Source organism: Trichogramma pretiosum, unplaced genomic scaffold (assembly GCF_000599845.2).
Source record: "Trichogramma pretiosum strain Unisexual culture from Peru unplaced genomic scaffold, Tpre_2.0 scaffold125, whole genome shotgun sequence".
Taxonomy (NCBI): domain Eukaryota; kingdom Metazoa; phylum Arthropoda; class Insecta; order Hymenoptera; family Trichogrammatidae; genus Trichogramma; species Trichogramma pretiosum.
The window spans coordinates 35,351-55,581 of NW_019640812.1; the positions used below are offsets into that span (position 1 = coordinate 35,351).

The 20,231-nt window shown below is 43.5% G+C and overlaps 1 protein-coding gene across 3 annotated transcripts in view; it reads left to right on the plus strand.

Annotated features, from left to right (window-relative positions):
• The first annotated feature begins 11,008 nt into the window (after positions 1-11,008).
• LOC106655730 (myb-like protein Q) overlaps positions 11,009-20,231 on the plus strand; it is a 44,961-nt gene continuing 35,738 nt past the window's right edge. For all 3 annotated transcript variants that reach the window (XM_014376262.2, XM_023461452.1, XM_023461454.1), the window contains exon 1: positions 11,009-11,229. In XM_014376262.2, the coding sequence (XP_014231748.1) occupies positions 11,030-11,229 (200 nt within the window). In that variant the 5' untranslated portion in view covers positions 11,009-11,029. The remainder of the gene's footprint in view (positions 11,230-20,231) is intronic.

A 20,231-nucleotide genomic window follows, 5' to 3' on the forward strand; every position in this document is an offset into this window, starting at 1 on the left:
GCAGGAGACAAGCTCGAGGTCGCCTTTTGACGCTTTCGAGAGCTTTTTGCGCCTCGATTCTCCGAGAAGCTGAAAAAGTAGCAGTTTTTCTCCAAGCCACCGCATCAATTGTCGCTCTGCTATTTTGGTTGTTGAATTAGCTGTCAGTGTTATTTGGGCTTGACGAAATTGTCCCTCGAAGCAAGCAATATCACACGTGTGCAATAGATAGTAATTGTATTCACGAATTGATTTTGCGTGTAAAAGAGAGTGAAGTAGCAGCAACGAGTTTGCAGCGAGCCAGTGAGCGACGGCTCGTGGGTGGCTTTCGTCTTCTACACAACTGTGTTTCTCTCTTTCCTCTCTATGTGTCCGTGTGCTATACATACGCGCAGGATTGTCTTCCTCTCTCGCGAGTGAGCGAGAAAGAGAGTCCAGCCGCCTACGCGCCTATATCCTCATACTCGCTCTCGAGCGCGCGCGCGGAGATAAATGTTGCGACGAGCCGTATAAGCGCCGAGCTGCATCCACTGCGTATACGTACGCGCTCGTCTACGAGTAAAGTGACTCTCCGTGTCTCTTTTCCCCCGGACGAGACTTCGTAGTGCTGCGTGTGCGCCAAGTGTCATTTATTAATTTTACAAAACTCCAACGAGCGCCGAGAGTGATTTATATCGTACCGTGTGCCGAGAGAAGAAGAGCCAGAGACGATCGAGTGCGGCACCTTATGCGTGTGCGGATATATTTATAGTGTTTTTTGTTTTATAACGTACCTGAGTGTTTTGTGTCTACGTGTATACGAGTTAATAAAAAGTCGAAAAGCACCTATAAGGGCCTTTCCGTCCCTTTTTAGAAGGGGGTGCGACGAAAAATATCGAGCTTTTCGTTTCGGGCCTTTATCCAGCGCACGAGCGGATTATGTCGAACAAGCGCGACAACGACAAATCGACGAAAAGACTTGCCGAGCGCTCGGCGATCGACTTTTGATTTTCCCGCCCCAGCCTAGGCTCGCGTGAGAAAGTCACGATCGTCGCTCAGTCCAAAGCTCTCCGTCTGTCGCTCGAGCCCAGCATATATACATACATACGACTGACAATTATAGAAAAGAAAAAAGAAACTAGCCTAGACGGTGCATTAAATAATTATACAACGAGTGCGCGCGAGTGATAAAAAAAGAAAAATAAAGAGGAAAAAAATAATAGAAAAAGGGGTGCGCCACGGCGATTTTCTCTGTGATTTCACTCGCCGGAAATATCATAAAGTTTAAGTGAGCTAGCACGCAAAAGTGCGTATATATAGAGAGAGACTGCACGCAATATACAGAGAGGACAACGCAGGCAGGCACAAAGGTTATATAGATTATTATACAGCCAGGCATAAAAAAAAACTCCCGAGTGTGTTTCGCAGCCACTACTACTGCTGCTGCTACGTTACGACTAATAGTGCTCGGCGACCTAATCTTCACCGAGGTGTGGTTGTTTATTTGTTTGTTTTTTTTTAAATCTTCCAAGAACGAGATCGAGGACTACGATGACGAGTGAACTTTGAGCGCCGATCGTGATTTGTCTATATATATTCATTTCAAGTACACGTACCTATAAATAAAGTGCAGTTTCAGTGGTGTACATCAAACTACTTGGATATATGTGAAACTTTGAAACCCATCAGCTGAAGGATACATTTTGGGTGAGTAAAAGAGGCAAACAGTTTTTTTCGCCATTTCCATGTTGGAGATAGTGTGCGTGTTCGCGCGTGTATGTGTGTGTATGAATGAGTGTACGATATTTTTCACGTCGCCATGAAAAACAGTTTCGAGATCAATCGATTCTAATAATCAAAAGATCCTTTTTTTCTTTACTTCGTACGAGCAACATACCTTTTAACGCTGATATCTAGGTTAGATCGGCGACTTTATTCTTCAATTTTTTTTTTTTCAACGAAATATTAAGAATACGGCGTAGACTTTTTATATGAAAACATAGTCTAGATGCGACGGAGCATGTATTTCGATTCGGATCACAAAAAAAACCTCGAGGTTACTTATTTCCAAAATAAAAAAACGAAGCCGGCGTTTCCCACTTTGCGACGCGCAGCTGAGTCACACAGATGTAAGAAGCGATAATTGTTATTTGGTCTCTGCTATACATGTACGTATAATATAACCCAACACCGGATCTTCGATGTGCCGCAATGCGTCGAAAAATCTTTTCTGTAAAGACACACACCTTCACCCGCGAGTGTCGTTAGTACTTTGTAAAGAAAAAATAGATTTTTTATAACCTTAATTCCAGTTATTGTATTTGTCACTTATCTCGGGCCAAGGTGTACTTCGCGGGGGATTTTACATTCCAAAGCTGCGTATTATAAAAAGGTACTTCTTAACAGCCACATTATATCACGGTACAGTATATAAAGAAGAAAAAAAAATGACGATCTCGACGCGATCACTCCGCGCGGACGTAAAATCGATCGATGGAGTAATAACGAGCTATTGTGCCGTGTATTATATGTACTCGCGAGCATTGCGATTCCCCGCGTGACTCATTCCTACACGCGCACACCTATTGTAACGATGATATATTTAAAGATGTTATATTTGCAGAAATTGTTATTTGTTAATAATTGAAATGCGTATTTTTGCCCTATCGTCGGGATCGGATTTTTTTTTCTCATTGTTCTACCCAACCGAGTACTTGACCGCATCTCGAGAGCGTCACGTATGTATATCAGGGCAGATAATGTCGTGAAACGCTTTTCGCATGAGTGAATTATTTATTCATCGAGTCGATCGGGATTCGGCTAATTTAATTCACATAAACATTTTTACACGTGTCGAACAGAAAAAAAAAATTATAGGCGTTAAAGGCTGTAGGCGCGAACAATTGATGTGATCCGCGACAATGGTTAACGATAAAAAAATCCAGTTGACCCCTAGAGCAGATCTGTATAAGTTTGAATAAAATTGGCCAAGGTAGTTTAACGACACCGCGTCGAATGATATGCATTTTGATAGGATAAAAAAGTGCGATAATTTTTGTTCGATAAAAAAAAATTTCCTTTGACAATCAAATTCCAATAATATGTACACGCGAGACATTTCAACTCGAGCGAGCGTAAAAGAAGGAAAAAAAAATCGGCAAACGGTTACGAGCCATATAAGCGATCGCGTGGCGCACATTAGCGTAATACACCATAAATATATTCAAAGAGACATTCGAATCTTTCTCTCTCTCTCACTCGAAAATAGGCACGATAATCTAATCTCTCGCGGCGATCTCAATCCTGCGAGGACTTTGGCGTTTGTGTGCGCCAAACAAATATCCTGGAAAAATCACAAAGATCGGTACACTGCGTTGCATAACTTGTGTTGTGCGCCATCAGCGATCGCATCTTCCGAGTATCCGAGCGTATACGTGTGTGTGTGTGTGTAATTTCTATAATCGATAATCGTGATTTTTCGCTCGAACGGCGTATCGCGAGGCGAAGAGTGCCATTTTTTGCGCTTGCTCAATATACATCGACTTCAGGCAAGGAATCAAAGTTGACAACGCGTGAATACAGTACAACAGCATTGGTCGAGGTCACGCGCGAGAAACCTTATAAAATTGAGGAGAATCGCGCCTTGCATGTAACACGCGTAATAATAAAATTGACGATCGACGCGCTGTAATGCGACAGTAAAGAGATTCGTGGCGAAGCGCGGGAGGAGGTCCCCGCGATCGATGCGACGAGCGGAATAATAATCGGCTTGGCGATGCAACTATATCGGCTCGATTGCTGCTGCTGCTGCTGCTGCTGTCGATCGATCGACGATAATAAAGTATAGAGAAACAGAGACACGCATATTATATACCATACTCATGCAGGACTTATGAGTGATGGTATTATACACGATGGATGTGTACGTGTGGCAGCGCGAGCTATATCTCGGAGTTTTCAAGCATGCGTTGGCGGCCGCGCGCCGAGTCGTCGTATCGCGTTACGCTCGCGCCATACGTATTACAAGAGACTCGGCATAAGGGCATAAGCGCGCGCACACACACACACACATACATATCGTCTGTGCGCCAAATGCGTACATTATAACATCGCGTAATATTTACGCCCGAAGAAAGCCTACGTCACGCCACACGCTAACGCACATATAATACCGATCGTCGAAAAAATCGACGATCGGCCTGTGTCTCCGTGGGCAGGCCATTTTCTTCTCGCAACCGAACATCGAGACTCTACATGTTTATGTAGGTACATGGAAAGTGTCACGAGTGAAAATTCGTATTTTACGATTTGCCCAAGTACGTACGAGACGGAAACGCAATATTTTATACATTTCATATATAAATGTAATATTCTTCGCAACTTACGCGTCTATCGGCACATACGTTCGACTAGAGAGGTGAAAGACACTCTTGGGACTCATATTTTGCAATAATTTTAACGATGTCTCGATACGGCTAGCTCGTGTTATAATATTATGTTCACTCGTTGCCGATCGCAGCTCGATCGTGTGTGTGTGTGTGTGAATACTTTTGCTCGATGCCGTATGAATAGCGTCGCTATAAGATGTGTATAATAATATATCGGCGTGGCGAATCTTTTTGCGAGCTGAAGTTTTTAACATGATTTATTCGATTATTAATATTATGGAATTATTGTGATTTACCAGATGTAGCAGCAGCCGTTGCGTTAGAGCGCGCCGTGCGATGGTAGCGCGACAATGAAAAGGGCGCCTTAGCCGATTGCAATTCGTTTTAACATTTCTTCACGCTGCACATATTCATGTAGACACACGAGACATGTATATAAGTGCGCGTAATTTATTCATACGTGAAACGCGTGCATATGTCTGTAGATGACAGCTGCCAATATATAATCGCTCAGTATGTAGGAGAGAAAGAGAGAGAGAGAGATAAGACGAGATCACCTGGGAGACTGTATAATAACGTATAAATGTGACTTTTGCTCCCGGAGCAATTGTTCTTGCGCGTTTGTATGGCGAAAAAATATTATGCTAATCGCGATAACGAGACCTCGATATATGTGTTTGTGTTGTTTTTTTACCTTTTTTTTCTGTTGTTTTTTTTTTATTTCCCGTTTTCAATTGTTATTGCGGTCAGATCGCATATAAACTACCGAGTGAATGGAATTCATACGCGGGGACAATCGATTAATTTGTTATTCTCAATACGGGGTTTTGCGAGTGCGAAATTTATTAGAGCAAATTTGAAAGCAGGAATTATTCCAGTACATGAAATCTTATTTTTTTCGCGTCGCGTAGCCAACAAAAATTCAATATTTTCATCAACATATTACCTAAGGTCTGCACGATAGTAAACATATTTATTGTTATAAGTGTTCGCCGTGACCATGAGACATTACGGTAAACTTTTGTCATCCGTGAATTTCGCGTTATTAAATCTAGTACAAGTTAACATGCAAATCACAACAAACAGAGTGATAAGTCAAAATTTTTAGAAAAAAATGTACGTTGCTCCGATCCGCGTGTGTATATAAAAAATTATTAATTGTTTCGTAAAAGCGTTGTGTATTTTTTCTCGCTTTATTTGCACGAAATCAAAATTGAAATATTCATCATATTCTGGACACTCATCGAACAAAATTAATCGGGCTTATGAATTAAAAGTCGATCCATCCTCTGAGCAAGAGCACCTTATCATTAAGAAAAATTGACGATATTAGGCATAAATAGTCTTGGCGGAGTTGAGTCACGAATGCACGCGCGAACTCGTTGGCATAGCGGAGGCTCATTAATCGGATCTTTATAAGAATATATATAATATACCGTAATGTTACAAACACACATGATGCACCGAGCGCGGACCGTCATACGATATGTGCGCCGCTCACAGCTTGATTATATAGGCACCAGTGGTGCATTCACGTGCACAAGTGCTAATATTATAAATGGGCGAGGGTATTTAATCAAATGTTGAATAATCGAGCTGCGTTTAATATTTCACCGGCCGCTCGTGCTATTATTATCCGTACATGCGGCGATGATGTCTTTATGCATTCGATGCTGGAAATTAAGGTGTTACAGTAACAATTTAACTGCGTATGTTAGATTGGCCAAATATTATTTTCTTGGTAGCGAGTCAAATAAAAAAAATAAAAAAAAGTAGAAGAAATATCGTATCGCCGTCGATGACGATTCGTACGAATCGGATCGCGCCGAGACACAACAAGAAAGCAACAGAGCGAAAGAGAGAGAGAGAGAGAGAGAGAGAGAGAGAGTGCAAAAAGAGTCACCTTACTTTACTTTCGTAGCGCTATATATATGCGGTCAACGGTAGCGTTTGCAGCTGCAGCGAAAACATACACAATCGATCCTCGCGATGACCACACAAGCGTGTATATATAGATGGAGTATGTTGTATTCGTCGATCATCGATCAGCGCCGCGATGCAAATGATATAATAATTCAAGTCATGCGTGTAAGTGCATCGTTTGCAGCTCTAGGAGCGCTGACTGGCGCGCGCGCGCGCGCGTGCTCACCGCCGGACGTACACTATTCCAAGTTTTTAGATGAATCACGCACTCGATCGCTCGAGAGTAGTTTTCTCATTGTGTAACATTGCGAGGAGGAAAAAAAAAGGTTTTTTTTTGTCTCTTTTCGCCCATATCGGCGCGCTGATTCTAATTTGAATATACGCGCCTGATAACATTGAAATTAAATCGCGATATACATGAGCGACGGCATATTTGCACGCCTTGAAATTCAGAATGTCTGTACATATAAGTGGCGTGTGCGCGACGGCATTATGTACATATAGACATGCTATTATTGATATAAAGTCGCACGCGCCTGTAATAGCCGTCAATAGACATTTGGCTCAGTCTCGCTCGATCGCGCGGCTTCGGCATAATATCGACATTGGCAAATTCTGCGTCTGTGAACCCCCCGCCCGTGGCCGCCTCGAATATACACACGTATTATACGCGCACTGCGACTTTATCGCCGGAAAGAAGTCTCGAGATGCAGATTAAAACACAGCAATTGCATTAGCACCTATATATGCGGCACGGGCCGGCCTATATATATACGCGTGCGGTGCTTATTGCCGATCGCCTCGAGAGAAAAACTCGTCTGTATACAACTCGCGATCGAGAGCTCGTACGCGTGTATATACTCGCGTTTGATTAGCCACATGAGTTCTCTCTCTCTCTCTCTCTCTCTCTTCCTTTTTTTCAATTTTGTTTTCTCGATTTTTGTTCAACAGACTCTCGCGCGTTGAAAAGCTCTCGATCGGCTCGCGATTTCGCAACTGCATCGCGGCAAAACGTTATAATAGTCGCGCGCGATAGATTTATGAAAATTCCGCGGTGATAAATTGCCATTTGTAATTATTCTCGATTTATATATATTTGTGTGCGAGTGTTTGTACTGCTGTATGCGCGCGCTCGTGCGTTCGAGTCGAAACGATCTTAATGGACTCGTACGATAAGGCGCTTTTCGCGGAAAATTTTTGCATGCAAATGTCTTCATATATAGGCGCGCTGCCGCGTATCATAAAATGCGCACCGCACGAATTTCCGAATCCGCGTGCACGTGCGAGAGCTCGTTGGGAATTACGTCACCTCGATGCACACACAACTCATATCGGCATGGAAATAAATTGCCTGCAAATTATAGGACGCGTAATACTTGTATCCCGTTTTACTCGCGCGCCAAGAACCTAATTTGAAGAAAATGATTTTTACTCGCTCTGTCTCTCTCTGTTTGCTATCGGTGATGAACTGCGAGAAAAACTTGTGTATGTGCGCGAGTTTATAATATACATCTAGCCGCGTAGTTTCTGTGTGTGCGCGCGCGCGAAGGAAGAGATACGTCAAGGCTTGAAATATTGAACGAGCGCGAGATTTTAATTTGATCATGCAAGGAATCGAGGAAAAGAGCTCAAGATATAAACACACACACACTTGGCTTAGGCTGTGAGAGCCACGCAAGCCATAAGGCATGATGCAGACCTTATCTCTCTCTCTTTCGCGTGTGCCTTCATTTACCCAATAGGCGCACCGTATACGTACGATATATATGTAGCGCGATCTCTGGAGTCGGCAGCAGCAGCAACAGTTCGCGCGCGAGATACGTGCTATATTTATACACAATATACAGGTATGTACACGGCAGCCAACAAAAATACTTCCACACGTGGCTCGCGTGATTTTTTTCTCCCCTCGCATATCGGTGATCAAGCCGGAGATCGATGACCACGATGCAATTAAAGCCAGAAACCCGAAGACACGCGTGTTAATTTGCAAAGCAGCGCAAACGAACGAGCGACCCGGCGCTAAAACTACCGCACACGCCACCCAACATCGGCTGATGGGTAGATATGAACGAGTATACGGTTAATCGCAGTTGGATCGACACGTTTACGTAAATTACAAATGTGTATCACGATTGTATCACGACTGCATTGTGGTTGATGTCGCGCTGCTAATACCATTCTACAAATGAAGTATCAATTAGAAAAGTACGAGTCACATTTTTATGCATCTACAGAAGCGCAAAAACAAATTTTTGATGTAAAATTGTTAATCCAGATTTTTGCTTAAAGCTAAAGTATAAGTAATGACTAATCATTTTCACTTTAACTCTAAACGGACTTTTTTTAGAAGATACTATAAAAACCTTCGTTTTATTTAAAGTTGCTAAATTGTTTTATATTAGATGTAATTTGAAGTTTTAAACATTAACTGATATAAAACTTTAAAAATATTAGCAGCATTTTTCTTGAGTGATTATATAAAAGTGGGACAACAATTGTAATGTCGTTTGAACAATCAATCTTGAGCTTGTACACCCACGAAGATGTGACCTAAAGGTCGTGAATTTTAATAATTTTCATGTTTTTGTTTATTCAAGCGAACAAGCGTTTGGCTCTTCATTTTTGGACAGCAACGCGGTTGACGCGATGCATCGTTAAGAACAGTCGAAACAGCTTTTCAGAATTTCCGCAGCGTAGGTGCTGCATCCCATAGCACTTACACTCGCGCTCGCGCACATGAAGCGATCGATTCTCCGATCATAAATCTTGCCTCTTTTATATATTCGAAGGCTCCACATATACATAGGCACGAAAGGCAAACACACACTAGTGAGAGAATATAAGCAGATCTTGCTTAGGGATAAATTCTCCGTTGGGATGATGTATGGACCTAGCGAGTCGAGCCGATGCTCAGCCTCGGCTTCGGCGATCGGCGCATAGGCTTCCACTTGCGCCTCACGCAGCACAGGTGCGAGTGAGATCATTAGACGCGCGCATGTGTGTATATGAACTTCAAAAAGAAGCGAAGATCGGAGCGATTCGGTAAAATACCATACCTACTTGCTTGCGCGTACGCGTTGCATCTCTCTCTCTCTCTCTCTCTCTCCTTCTCTCTTTTCTCTTTGGCTCAACTATGACGAAGTATTTTGTATATAAACTGCCGATCGAGCTCCGCTAAGAAAGAGAGAGAGAAAAGGCCGGGCGGTCAATCGATCGTTTCCGTTTCGTAATATGCGCAAATTGTGTTAGCTCCGTGAGCGAGAGAGTTAGCTCTGGAGGCCCGCGTGCACAAATAAGATAGTGAATTTGATAAGCAGCAGCCGTTTACTTTTACGGTATAGACACACGTAGAGAGGAGCGTGGCCAATTAGATGCGATATAGATTTAGTTACGAGCTCGTACGAGATTACACATTTATATACAAAATGTGCCAGAGAATAATTTCTCAGCTGGAATCGGGAAAGTTATTAAATTATACCATAATCTTCGCAGCAACCATATCGACGAGCCGATAAAAGGTTTATTATTGCTTCGCGCGTGAGATCGGCGCACGCTCGCGCTCGATCGAGGTTGAGCTTTTGTGCATCAATATCGTTTAGGAAAATATTTTACTGCAGTTGCTAGGACGTATATAAGCCGAACACATGTACGAACGTCGTCTTATGGGCCGCGCAAGAAATCGCTTCGGAAGCTCGCAGTGACTTTTATACATACATTCGATATTATCTTTTTAATCGCGCGCATCGAGAAGTAGAGAGAGAGAGAGCCTAGAAGCGTCCCTCTATGAGCGTTTTTTGTTGCTCCTCTTAAAACTCGTGTCTCTCTCCCTCTGCTTCTGCTGCTGCCGCGCGCAAATCGAGAATGAAACAAAAGCGTGGCTCTGGCATTAGTATAAGTTTAAACGCTGCTGCTTTGCCAAGCTGTGTACGTATAAGTTCGGCTTGCGACTGTGCACATGCTGCGCGACGACCTATGTATGCCTATATACTACATACGAGCTACCGTGAAAGAAAACGAGTATAACTGCTTTGGCACGATCGCTATCTTCCAAACGGACTGTATTATACGTGCATCGTGCCTATACCTTTACCTATGCACGTATTTGTGTGTCTGTGTCTGTGCGCGAGTGGCATTTAGCCGGCAGATATCGTCGCCTAATGCAAAGCGACTATGCACTTGTACGCTTGCGAGCTTTGGCTGCCACTTATATATCGATATGCACTTGATGCTCGGGCCACTATATATATCCGAATAAATGAATGCCAATGTGTGTAGTCTCATACGAGAGAGAAATAATTGTGTCTCATAAAAGATGTTTCGTTGATTGTTGTCACAGGGACTCGAATGAATTTGCGGGTGCGGCGAGTGCGGATGATCGGGTAATGGACGTCGCTGCTCGGCCCGACCACCGATTAGCTCTAGAAGCAGAAACGTACGACGACGACCAAGAGTCGATCCTCGACGGGCCTATATGCCATTATCGAGCCACAACGAGGCCGCCGACGACGACGACGGAGCCGATGTCAATTCAGCCGTATCTCCCGATCGGGCCATAGTAATAAGAAGAAGAAGAAGAAGCTGAGAGATTATTCATCGTTTCGACGCACAGAACACGAGTACACGCGTAAACGCTCGTACAGTACAGCCGACGAGGAGAGCAGCAGCGCGTGCTCGAAATCGTGAGAGAGAGAGCAGCAATACGGACTAAAAACGTGTGTTGTGCGATATCGTCGAGCGCCGTGTCCTGGGGGGCCTATATGGACGCCCATGGCTGGAATCTGGCCGAAATGTGCCAGCGCTACCATCACGCCGGCGGCGTCGCGAGCGCACAGCAGCAACAGGCGGCAGCAGCGGCGGCGGCCTCGTCGCCGGCCCGCGAACAGACTCACACACCCGGACTGCAGCAGCAGCAACAGCAGCACATCGATCAACCTAGTCCATCCTATTCGCATTACACGTGAGTCTTTTGGCCATGTTGAATCTTCATTTCTCCTTTTCCTTTTTTTTTCGTTCGTTTTCGTTTTGTTTTGTACCATACAGAAAAGTGCAGTGGCTGCGCTCCGATGGTATTCTTAAGATTTCGGAGATTTAGAGAAACAACGACCTTTTTGGTCCACGAGTGCGCGTATGTGTGTGTGCGCGCGATAAAAAAGGGGGAGCTATATAAACCTGGAGAGCGAGACACATACACGAAGCCGCGCCGTGCCGAGATCTTATGCCGATATCGCGGCCGATGCTCGGAAATTTGCGCCCCGCGCGTTCCCCAAATGCGGCGAGCTCTTTTATATTTTCTCCCATTTAACGATCATAATAATCATTCGGACAATCGATTCGATCGAACGATTATTTCATTTTATTTTACTTCATTTTATTTTTTTACTTTAGAATAACGACGATCGAGAGATCGCAAAATCATCCTGAGCTGTTAGTTAGATCCAGGCCTTTTATACGCGTATATTCGCTTAATGAAACGCGTGTCGACACGTATACATCAGCGGAGCTCCGCACAGAAGCCGTGTATACACGTATATATATATAAACCGCAATAGCTGTCGAGATGTGCGCTCGAGAGCTCGTATAATATGCGCGCATTCTCGAGGCGCCGCGCAATTGCAGTAAATGTGCCGCGCGTATATACACGTATACCGCAGAGATTGCGGAAAAACGTCGCGGTGGGACTTGGAGTTACGATATATACCTATATACGTTTACACTGCATTCGTACATATTCGCACACATTCGCGTACTCACTCGTTACATTTGCGAATCCGACGAATCGCGTATTCGCTCCTCCTCCTTCTTTTTTCTTCCCTTTCTCGCGGCTACTATGCAACGAGCGGCAGTAGCAACATTTTTCAGTAGCTCTCAAAGCGGCTGCTGCAAATGTCACGTAAATATTATTGAGGTACGCGCTTTTTGCCTGATAAATCCTCTCTCTCTCTCTCTCTCTCTCTCTCTCTTTTATGGTAAATTTAATATTATCAGAGCTCTTGAGGTGCGCGAGCGCTAATGTTCAAGTGGACTTGCGATACAACATTGTAGGTGCGCTACCGATCGGGGGCTACATCGACAATTTAATCGCCTTTTTGTACTGCGACAGAAGAAATCATTCACAGGGTTTACTGTCTTTATTGTCAAGAGAGAAAGACGTGGAGTAATTCGGTTGAAAAGTAATATGTTCATTTGACACATCGATAATCCCCTAACGGGTGTTATAAACGGTAACAGTTGCATATAATATTTTTGAAGATAGATAAATGACTCCTGCGTAGTCTTGCTAACGATGCTTGACCTGATGTTATTTGTCATTCCTTCGTTTCTCTTATTGCAAGGGTTAAATCAATTTTTCCTTTTTAAATATGAAAACGTATAATCTTTTCATAAAATGCTCCAAAATTATTACCGAGGAAATAAAAATTATCCTTCGCGTATTTGCGTCTCTGATCGTAAACAACGTCCTTTTTTGTCTAAATGCGCGCGTGTGCGTCGAAGCTCACACGCAGGGCGCCCAAGAAAATGCGCTACACTGCACGATCGCTTGTGTCAGCTGCCAGAGGCGCAGACGAGCTCTGGCGAAGTAAGCTACACTTTGGCAATTTCCGCACATTTTCAATAAACGCGAAAGACAAATAATACAGGCGAAATCACAGTTCTTGGGCACAGGCGCACGTTTAGCTGTTGGCGATCGGGTCGCGAAAACGATCATCATAATCATCCTCATTATATCATCGCTGTTATAGAGCTCGCGCGCGTGTACGCGAGCAAGGAGAGAGGAAGTCGAAAGACAAAAAAAAAGAAGAAGAGGAGACGAAAAATACGTACTTGTACACACGCTTGGTGTGTGTATATGGAAACGGCTTATCACCTTGTAAATTCCACGAGGCTTGAGACAAAAATCAATAATCCACATCGCGATGACGACGACGACGACGACGACGACGTTGATGATGATGATGGCGATGATTATGATGACTACACACGCTAAGGAGAAGGAGGAGAAGAGCTGAGGTCGCTTCGGAGGGCCTTGCGGCGTCGCCCGAGCTAAAGCAAACAGCCAATGCTTATCTTCCGGAAAGCGGCGAAAATTGTATTACATTATATCCTCGTGTTAATAAACGAGGCTTATACATACACCAGCCCGACTTTATATACACGTACGAGCACGTCATCCTGTTATTAGGATGAGCACATATATACACGCACACACACATGTACAATTTATAGATAGCCGCGATCGAAAAAGAAGAGAAAGAAAAAAAAACGGCAAAGGCAGGCGCCCGCTGGGCACAAATTACAATGAGGCGTGGTGAAATGTATATAAGCTATACATGTGGGTATATGCGCCGATCGACAACGAGCGAAGCACGCGGGACCGATCACTCCTTTAACCTTTCGCATATTATGTATCGCGATGCGTGTGTGCCGCGTGTGTGTCTTGAATTAACGGCATGATTTTTTGCTTCTTTTCTCGGAAAATTTTCCGTCATTTTTTCGCAAAAAATGCAAGAAATTTATTCTTGTAAAAGAGCCGTATATGACGAGGATGAAAATCAAGACGATGCCTCCCAGTACGAATAAGTTTGGTAAGAGTGATGCGATGGACCATGCATGGCTGTCACGATTGACGTGCGTATAAAGAGCTACAATTTGCAGACTCCTTTTTTGTTTTTACATAAGTGCGATGCGTTGATTTACAAGCACCGAATTTTAATTACCATTTTAAAAATCGGCAACGCATATACATCTTTTCGAGTTGGACAAGCCGCAATTATGACGCTTTAACACGTCCTGTTGGATGTATGATTTTTCAAGTGCACACTTTTCGCGCAAACGGAGCATAGCCGCGTGCGAGTTTAACAGTATGTTAAGAAACTCGGCAATGTAAGTACCTGGAGAAACATGGTGAAAATTGCTATGTTCACTGGAAGAAATTGTACAAAGTCAAACTATGGCGGTTTTCAGTTATAGAATATGGTAATATTAATAATACTTTATAACAAACATTGTTACAACGATATTCTATAACTGAAAACCAGCGAACTTACAAATGTTTATGGATCGCATACAAAATTCTTTCTTTTCTTTGTTGATGATTCGCTACAAATTTACGCGAACAGGCCGATACATCCGATGACAAAGATGACGCTACCTCGCTGCTACACTTACTATAGATATGTGACTCTAATGAAAAAATTTAACAAGCTATAGTTCGCGATGTTACGCAAGGCTGAGCAAAGTCACCGTGGCAAGAACTGATAAAAAAACCTTTGCGTGCGCGCAGTGTATTTAATATAAATATCTCACCACGCCCGATTCTCATTTCTGATTTCTCCATCCGTCAGTGTCTTTGAGGTTGTGACTTTGACGCACCACTATTATCACATCCTCGTACCCGATTACGTGCTCGATTTATTGTTACAAAAACATTTATTACGAGCGACGCGTTCGATACGAACAAAAAAAAAAGTGTCCAGGGTGAGAGAGACGAAAAAATACAGAAGCGAAAAGTTCGCGTATAAACGCTATACTCGTCGTACATTATATCTGTGTATAACGCGAGGCTCTTCGCGCTCGGTCACGCTCGGATCGGTAACGTCGACTCACGGCCGTCGCTGCTGCCGCCGACGCCACGCCGAGCCGAATGTCCATCGTTTCCGCTCTTGCTACCGCTGCCTGTTTTGCTCGCTTAAATACGCGGCCGTGTACATAGGATCTGTCCTTAACGATCGCCGTCGTTGTTTTTCGAATGAATTTTTAACGAAAATCCGAGTCATTTTAACCTACTTCTTTCTAACGAACGTTATACTTGTATATCTTAGAGCGAATAAAAAGACGAAGAAGAAGCGTGAATTGTCCTGGATAGGCGTAAATAGGATTGATCCTATCTGTACGCGAACTCGAGCCTCCCGCAAAATTCTTATCTCGTCAAATTAATTGTACCTCCACGGTGACGACAGTTTTTTCAACGCGCATAAAACAATTTTTTTTTTTTTTATTATTTCACGATTATGTCCTGCGCGCTTTAAGTTCGGCGCAGCGTGCAAAAAAAAAAAAAACGTTCGAGTGCGAGCACTGCAATCATTATATTGTGTTTGCGCGTGACCGTAATTATACGCAGGAGGTGTGATTAAGATAAACTCTCGGTTAATACGAGGCGATATGTATGTATAAAGCTGCTATATATTTATGTGCTCTTTGCGTTCCACAATTGCGATGAATTAATTTGGAGGACGAAATAAAGAAAAAAAATAATAAAATGAAAAAAAAAAAGGAACGAAGGAAATTAAAAAAAAATGGTCAATTATAATAATAACGCTATTACCATTAGATTGTATTGTCGCGCGCATCGTTTCGCATAAGTAAGTGGCTTTTAAGGTGTATCCCCATATTTATGTTACACCGATCTTAGGCGCATGCATTTGACGCGTACGCTCGTGTGTCAGGCGCATTTTGAAAAAGCTCAGGCAGCCTCAAAATTACCAGATACGTGGAATTTACGCGGAAGTATTTATCAAGTCTATTCCAAGAGGCTTTCTTGGCGCGTACAATATTCGCGATTAGCATCTGTACGCGTTGCGATTTTATTTTATTTTTCAAAAATTTATGCAATACGCTCGTCGGTAGAGTCGCAGCCGAGTCGTGCAGGTGTATGTGCTACACGTATCGCGTTCTAGATGTATATACACGACGAGTCTCGTGCATTTTCCGCGAACGCTAATGTTTCTACTCTTTTGCTTTTTTAAATATACGCGTTTGATAAACTTTTTTTTTCTCCCTCTCTCTCTCTGCTCTCGACTCACTGCTCGATCGAACGAAATCGTCGGAATCGATCGATATCGACGTCGCGACCAAACACACATATACACACACACAGACTGGTGTCGCGATATGCTTACAAAACATTATATAGCTGATACGTATGTAACTTCGATGTACAGGAGCAGCAGCAGATATTTACAAAAGAAAAAGCTGTTCGCCATCCCGCATGTGCACCTACATCTGCGGTCAAAATAACATATCTATAAACTATTTTTTCCCTCTTCTTCCTCCCTCAAACGTTCGCGGTATTATTACGCTACACACATTTATCGTAAGTTACCTTCGACCGGTAGAGTTTTATATATTTTGTGCGCCTCGGAGTGCAGTGCAGCTCACAGTGGCTATATAGTAGCGCCGGAAGCGCAAAAAAAGGGATCCTCCGCTAGAGAAAGAGCGAGAGAGAGAGAGAGAGGCCGAAGATCGTGTCGAAGCTGCATAGTAGTCACGAGTCTTCGTGACCCGAATGATTGATGAGAGAGGATCGCTGCAGCAGCGGCTCCAGAGCTCGTTCCAAGAAACGCCCGGCAGGTAGTAGCCTCTCGGCGGCCGAGTCTAGGATAGGTAGCTACTTCGACTGGGCGCTCCACGGCGCTTTTAGCGCAAAAAGGGGTGAGATGATTTATATAACGCTTATGTGTTATGGGTATTATATTATGTCGTCGTCGTCGTCGTCGTCTTCGTTGTCGTCGTTGTCCTCGTCGTCGTGCTCGTGCGGGGCATTCTCTCCTCCTTTTTGCCTCGTCTTTTATACGTATTTCTGCAGAAGTGTCCTTTCTCGTTTCAGGAAAGGACGGCGGTTAGCGAGTAAAAGAGAGAAAGAAAGGCAAAGGAAAAGATTCATGTCCCGCACGCTGGCGAAAGAGAGAGGGAGAGAGATAGAGTAGCAAACTATGTCCAGATCTCGACTTCTTTCAATATCGCTGCAGAAAGTTAACGCACGAGCTCTGCGCGCGACACATTCTCGATATCCTTTGATAATCTATGACACATTATCGACGCTGCATCCAGTGAAGAATCGGCGCTATATGTGTGCGTGATGTATCCAGCCGCTGCGTATATATATTAGCAATGAATTATCCGACTAATCACACTTAATCAAAGCTTCAGGACGCGAGTAATGAAAGCTATGATCTATAAGCGTGTATGTTCTTCGGCAGCACCCCGGCATCGCTGCCTAAATGAATCAGCGGCCGGGGATTTTTACTTCGTATCGCAGCGGCAAAGGCAGTGTTCGTGCAGCAGTTAGCATTACTCACGAAGCTTAATATAAACCCGTATCAATTTGATAAGCCGCTTTGTGCAACGTTAATAAATCGCCGTTTATTAGAAAATAAGCTAACCATAATAGTAATAAGAATTGTACGATCGATTTTCGCACGGAGATTTATGCTCTAATTAGGTGATAATCGTTTGTTAATCTGTGCATACAATAATTTATCCGAAAAAATCGTGCACATTTCTACCAAGCTTGTACGCACGTTTACGCGCACAGTGCTATGGGTGTGTGTGTGTGTGTGTGTGTGTGTGCGAATAATAATAAAGATGTGTGGTTGTGTAGCCAGACAATGGCGCTAAAATTGAGAGTGGCAGTTTACTCGATTGGATTTCGATCGTGTGATCTTAATTGTTTTCTTCTTTTTTTTTCGTATTGTGTTTATAGACCGACCGATCGAATCGCGCGCGCGCATTAACACTTGTTGCGCGTGGCTGAAATCTTTTCTCTCTTTCTCTATTGCGCTTTGAGGCACTCGAGCTTTTTTTACAGTAAGCCATAACTTTTTTTCCTTTCTTTCTTTCTTCCTATAGGAGCAAAACTATTGCATAATATCGCCTTAAGCGCGCAAAGGTAAAAATTCTCATTAGCTCAGAAGCGTTAGTTCTCTCTGCGCGCGGGCTATATTAGAAGACATTTTCGCTCTACGGTTGACTCTCTTCCGTTAAGCCATAGAGCCGTATAAGTGTCTAGCGATTATTATCGCTTGCGCGGGCGCAGCTTGGAAAAAATCATTGAAATTCAAAACCGCAGGCTAACGATCTCTCTCGCTCGTCGGCCAGTCGAGAAGGAGGAATCGCGTTGTAAGTTTCGATCTGGGCAGCGGAAGTGGCCTCTAGGAGAGCTAATATAGTTTTTCCGTAAGCCGGTGATTTCGCGCCATGATTTTTCTATGATCGAAAGACGTTATTTCGTCTCGTTTCAATTGTGCTTCTTCGGTGCGATGCAAGCAGTGACTCCATGTACTCGTAAGAATGTTGCGCCAAAAAACTTAAGGTTTTTCTTAATTACCAAAAAAAAAGCAGCATCACCACGGCGTTGGCAGCTCATATAATTATTGCGCTTCGCAAAATGTCTCGAAACGATTCAAAAATCAGCGAGTGTAAAATTGTTGACAGCGAGTCGCTTTTGAAATCGGGCCACGCTTTATATACAGCATACATCGAGTCTTGCGACACAAGTGCGCACAACAGTGCGGTAGCATAACATCACAAAGGGATTATACTGCACTGCGATGGTACAAAGTAAAATACGTATTTTACGGAACGCATAATACACGATATCATCATCGTCATCAGCTGCCGCTGTCTCGTTGCAGCTACATACTTATTCCCCCGCGATATCAAGTACATGGCTGTAGACGAAAAAAGGAAGGAAAATAAAGTAAAGAAAGAAGTAAGAAAAAATAAAATCTGGAAAAATGCAAATGATTAACTTACGCGTCGTCGGATGTTTCGGGGCTCTGGTTATATGGCACACAGCTCTGGCGGAGTTGCTGCTGCTGCTGCTGCTTTACGGACGCCGCTGTTCGTCGGAGCGCGTCGCGCTTTAGTAGTGCAAAGGTGAGCGCGCGGGTCGTCACTTCCGGCCTCATAATATATAAAGTATAAGGCAAGTTGGTTGCTCTCTATCTGTGTGCGCGAGCGAGTGTGCCGCAGCCGAGCTCTCGGTATTATATTTACAAGTTTAATCAGCAGCGTTACCCCGTTAAAATTGCCTCGGCTGACACTACACGTACATATATACGTACGCGTCGTTAGATATAAACTATACGACGCTATACGTGTAGCCGCATTATTTAATAGCGATAGCTTCATACATTTCTCGCAGTGTCAGTTTTTTTTCTGTCCAAGTCGTCTTTTCTTCTTCTCTTGTGCTCTTCGGCTCTGTCACGGCGTATCGCGATACTCGAAAAGGATGACTCTTTCGATGCTTCGAGACGGATAATACTGCGCGCGATATAAACTGAATCGAGTCGTGGTTAATACGCTTGGTTAAACAGACAAAAAAGGTATACGTAAACTCGCATCTCAAGGTTCTTCACGGTAGCACGTATATACAGTGCAATTATAATACGGAGCCTCCGTCGTGTTTATTCGTGAAATTATAATTCTTGCCGTTGTTTCGGAACCATACTTGCGTGCGTTGTTTTCGGCCTAATTTCATTATTAAGGTCGAGGAGGCTATCGAAATTAATTATCAAAAAATAACAGAATCACCTTCGGAATCGAGCGCTTATTATGTAAAACAAAAATAATCAAAACGAAAATCCGAGCGATCGAGCTGTAAATTTGCTGGAACGAGAAAGAAACAACAAAAAGAGAAAAACACGCGAGTGTATACGCGTGGTACGCGGTAATTGTTCTCCTGCGATGCTCGTGTAATAATACATAAATCTGAAATGGCAATCGCGCGTGCATATATAACGCGTAACTCGGATAGAGATGGAGAGAGGAAAGTCAAGAAATATTATTCAAATGTATTAAAGCAATAATGACGACATTTTAGCGGCGTGCCATGTATATACACTGCTATGCGTGATAGTGTCGTCGTCGCGACGCTCGCTAAGTGCTTATTATAATATCGCCGCGCATTGGCTATTTGCAGCTCGAGCTCGATCGGCCGCGACAATCGCTTAATGCAATTCTCTCTCTCTCTATATATATATTACTCTGCAATATAAAATTACGATCGATGCTTTTGCTGGGCATACGCGTGTAGTTTTCTTCTGCAGCTCCGTCGCTTGTAGTAGCGAATTACTCATCGTTCGCGCTAGTATAGATATAATTTCCAGGTTAGTTCTCAGAACTTACGACCCAGCTCGTTTCAATTATTATTAACATTGGTTCGATCGATCGGCGTCGGCA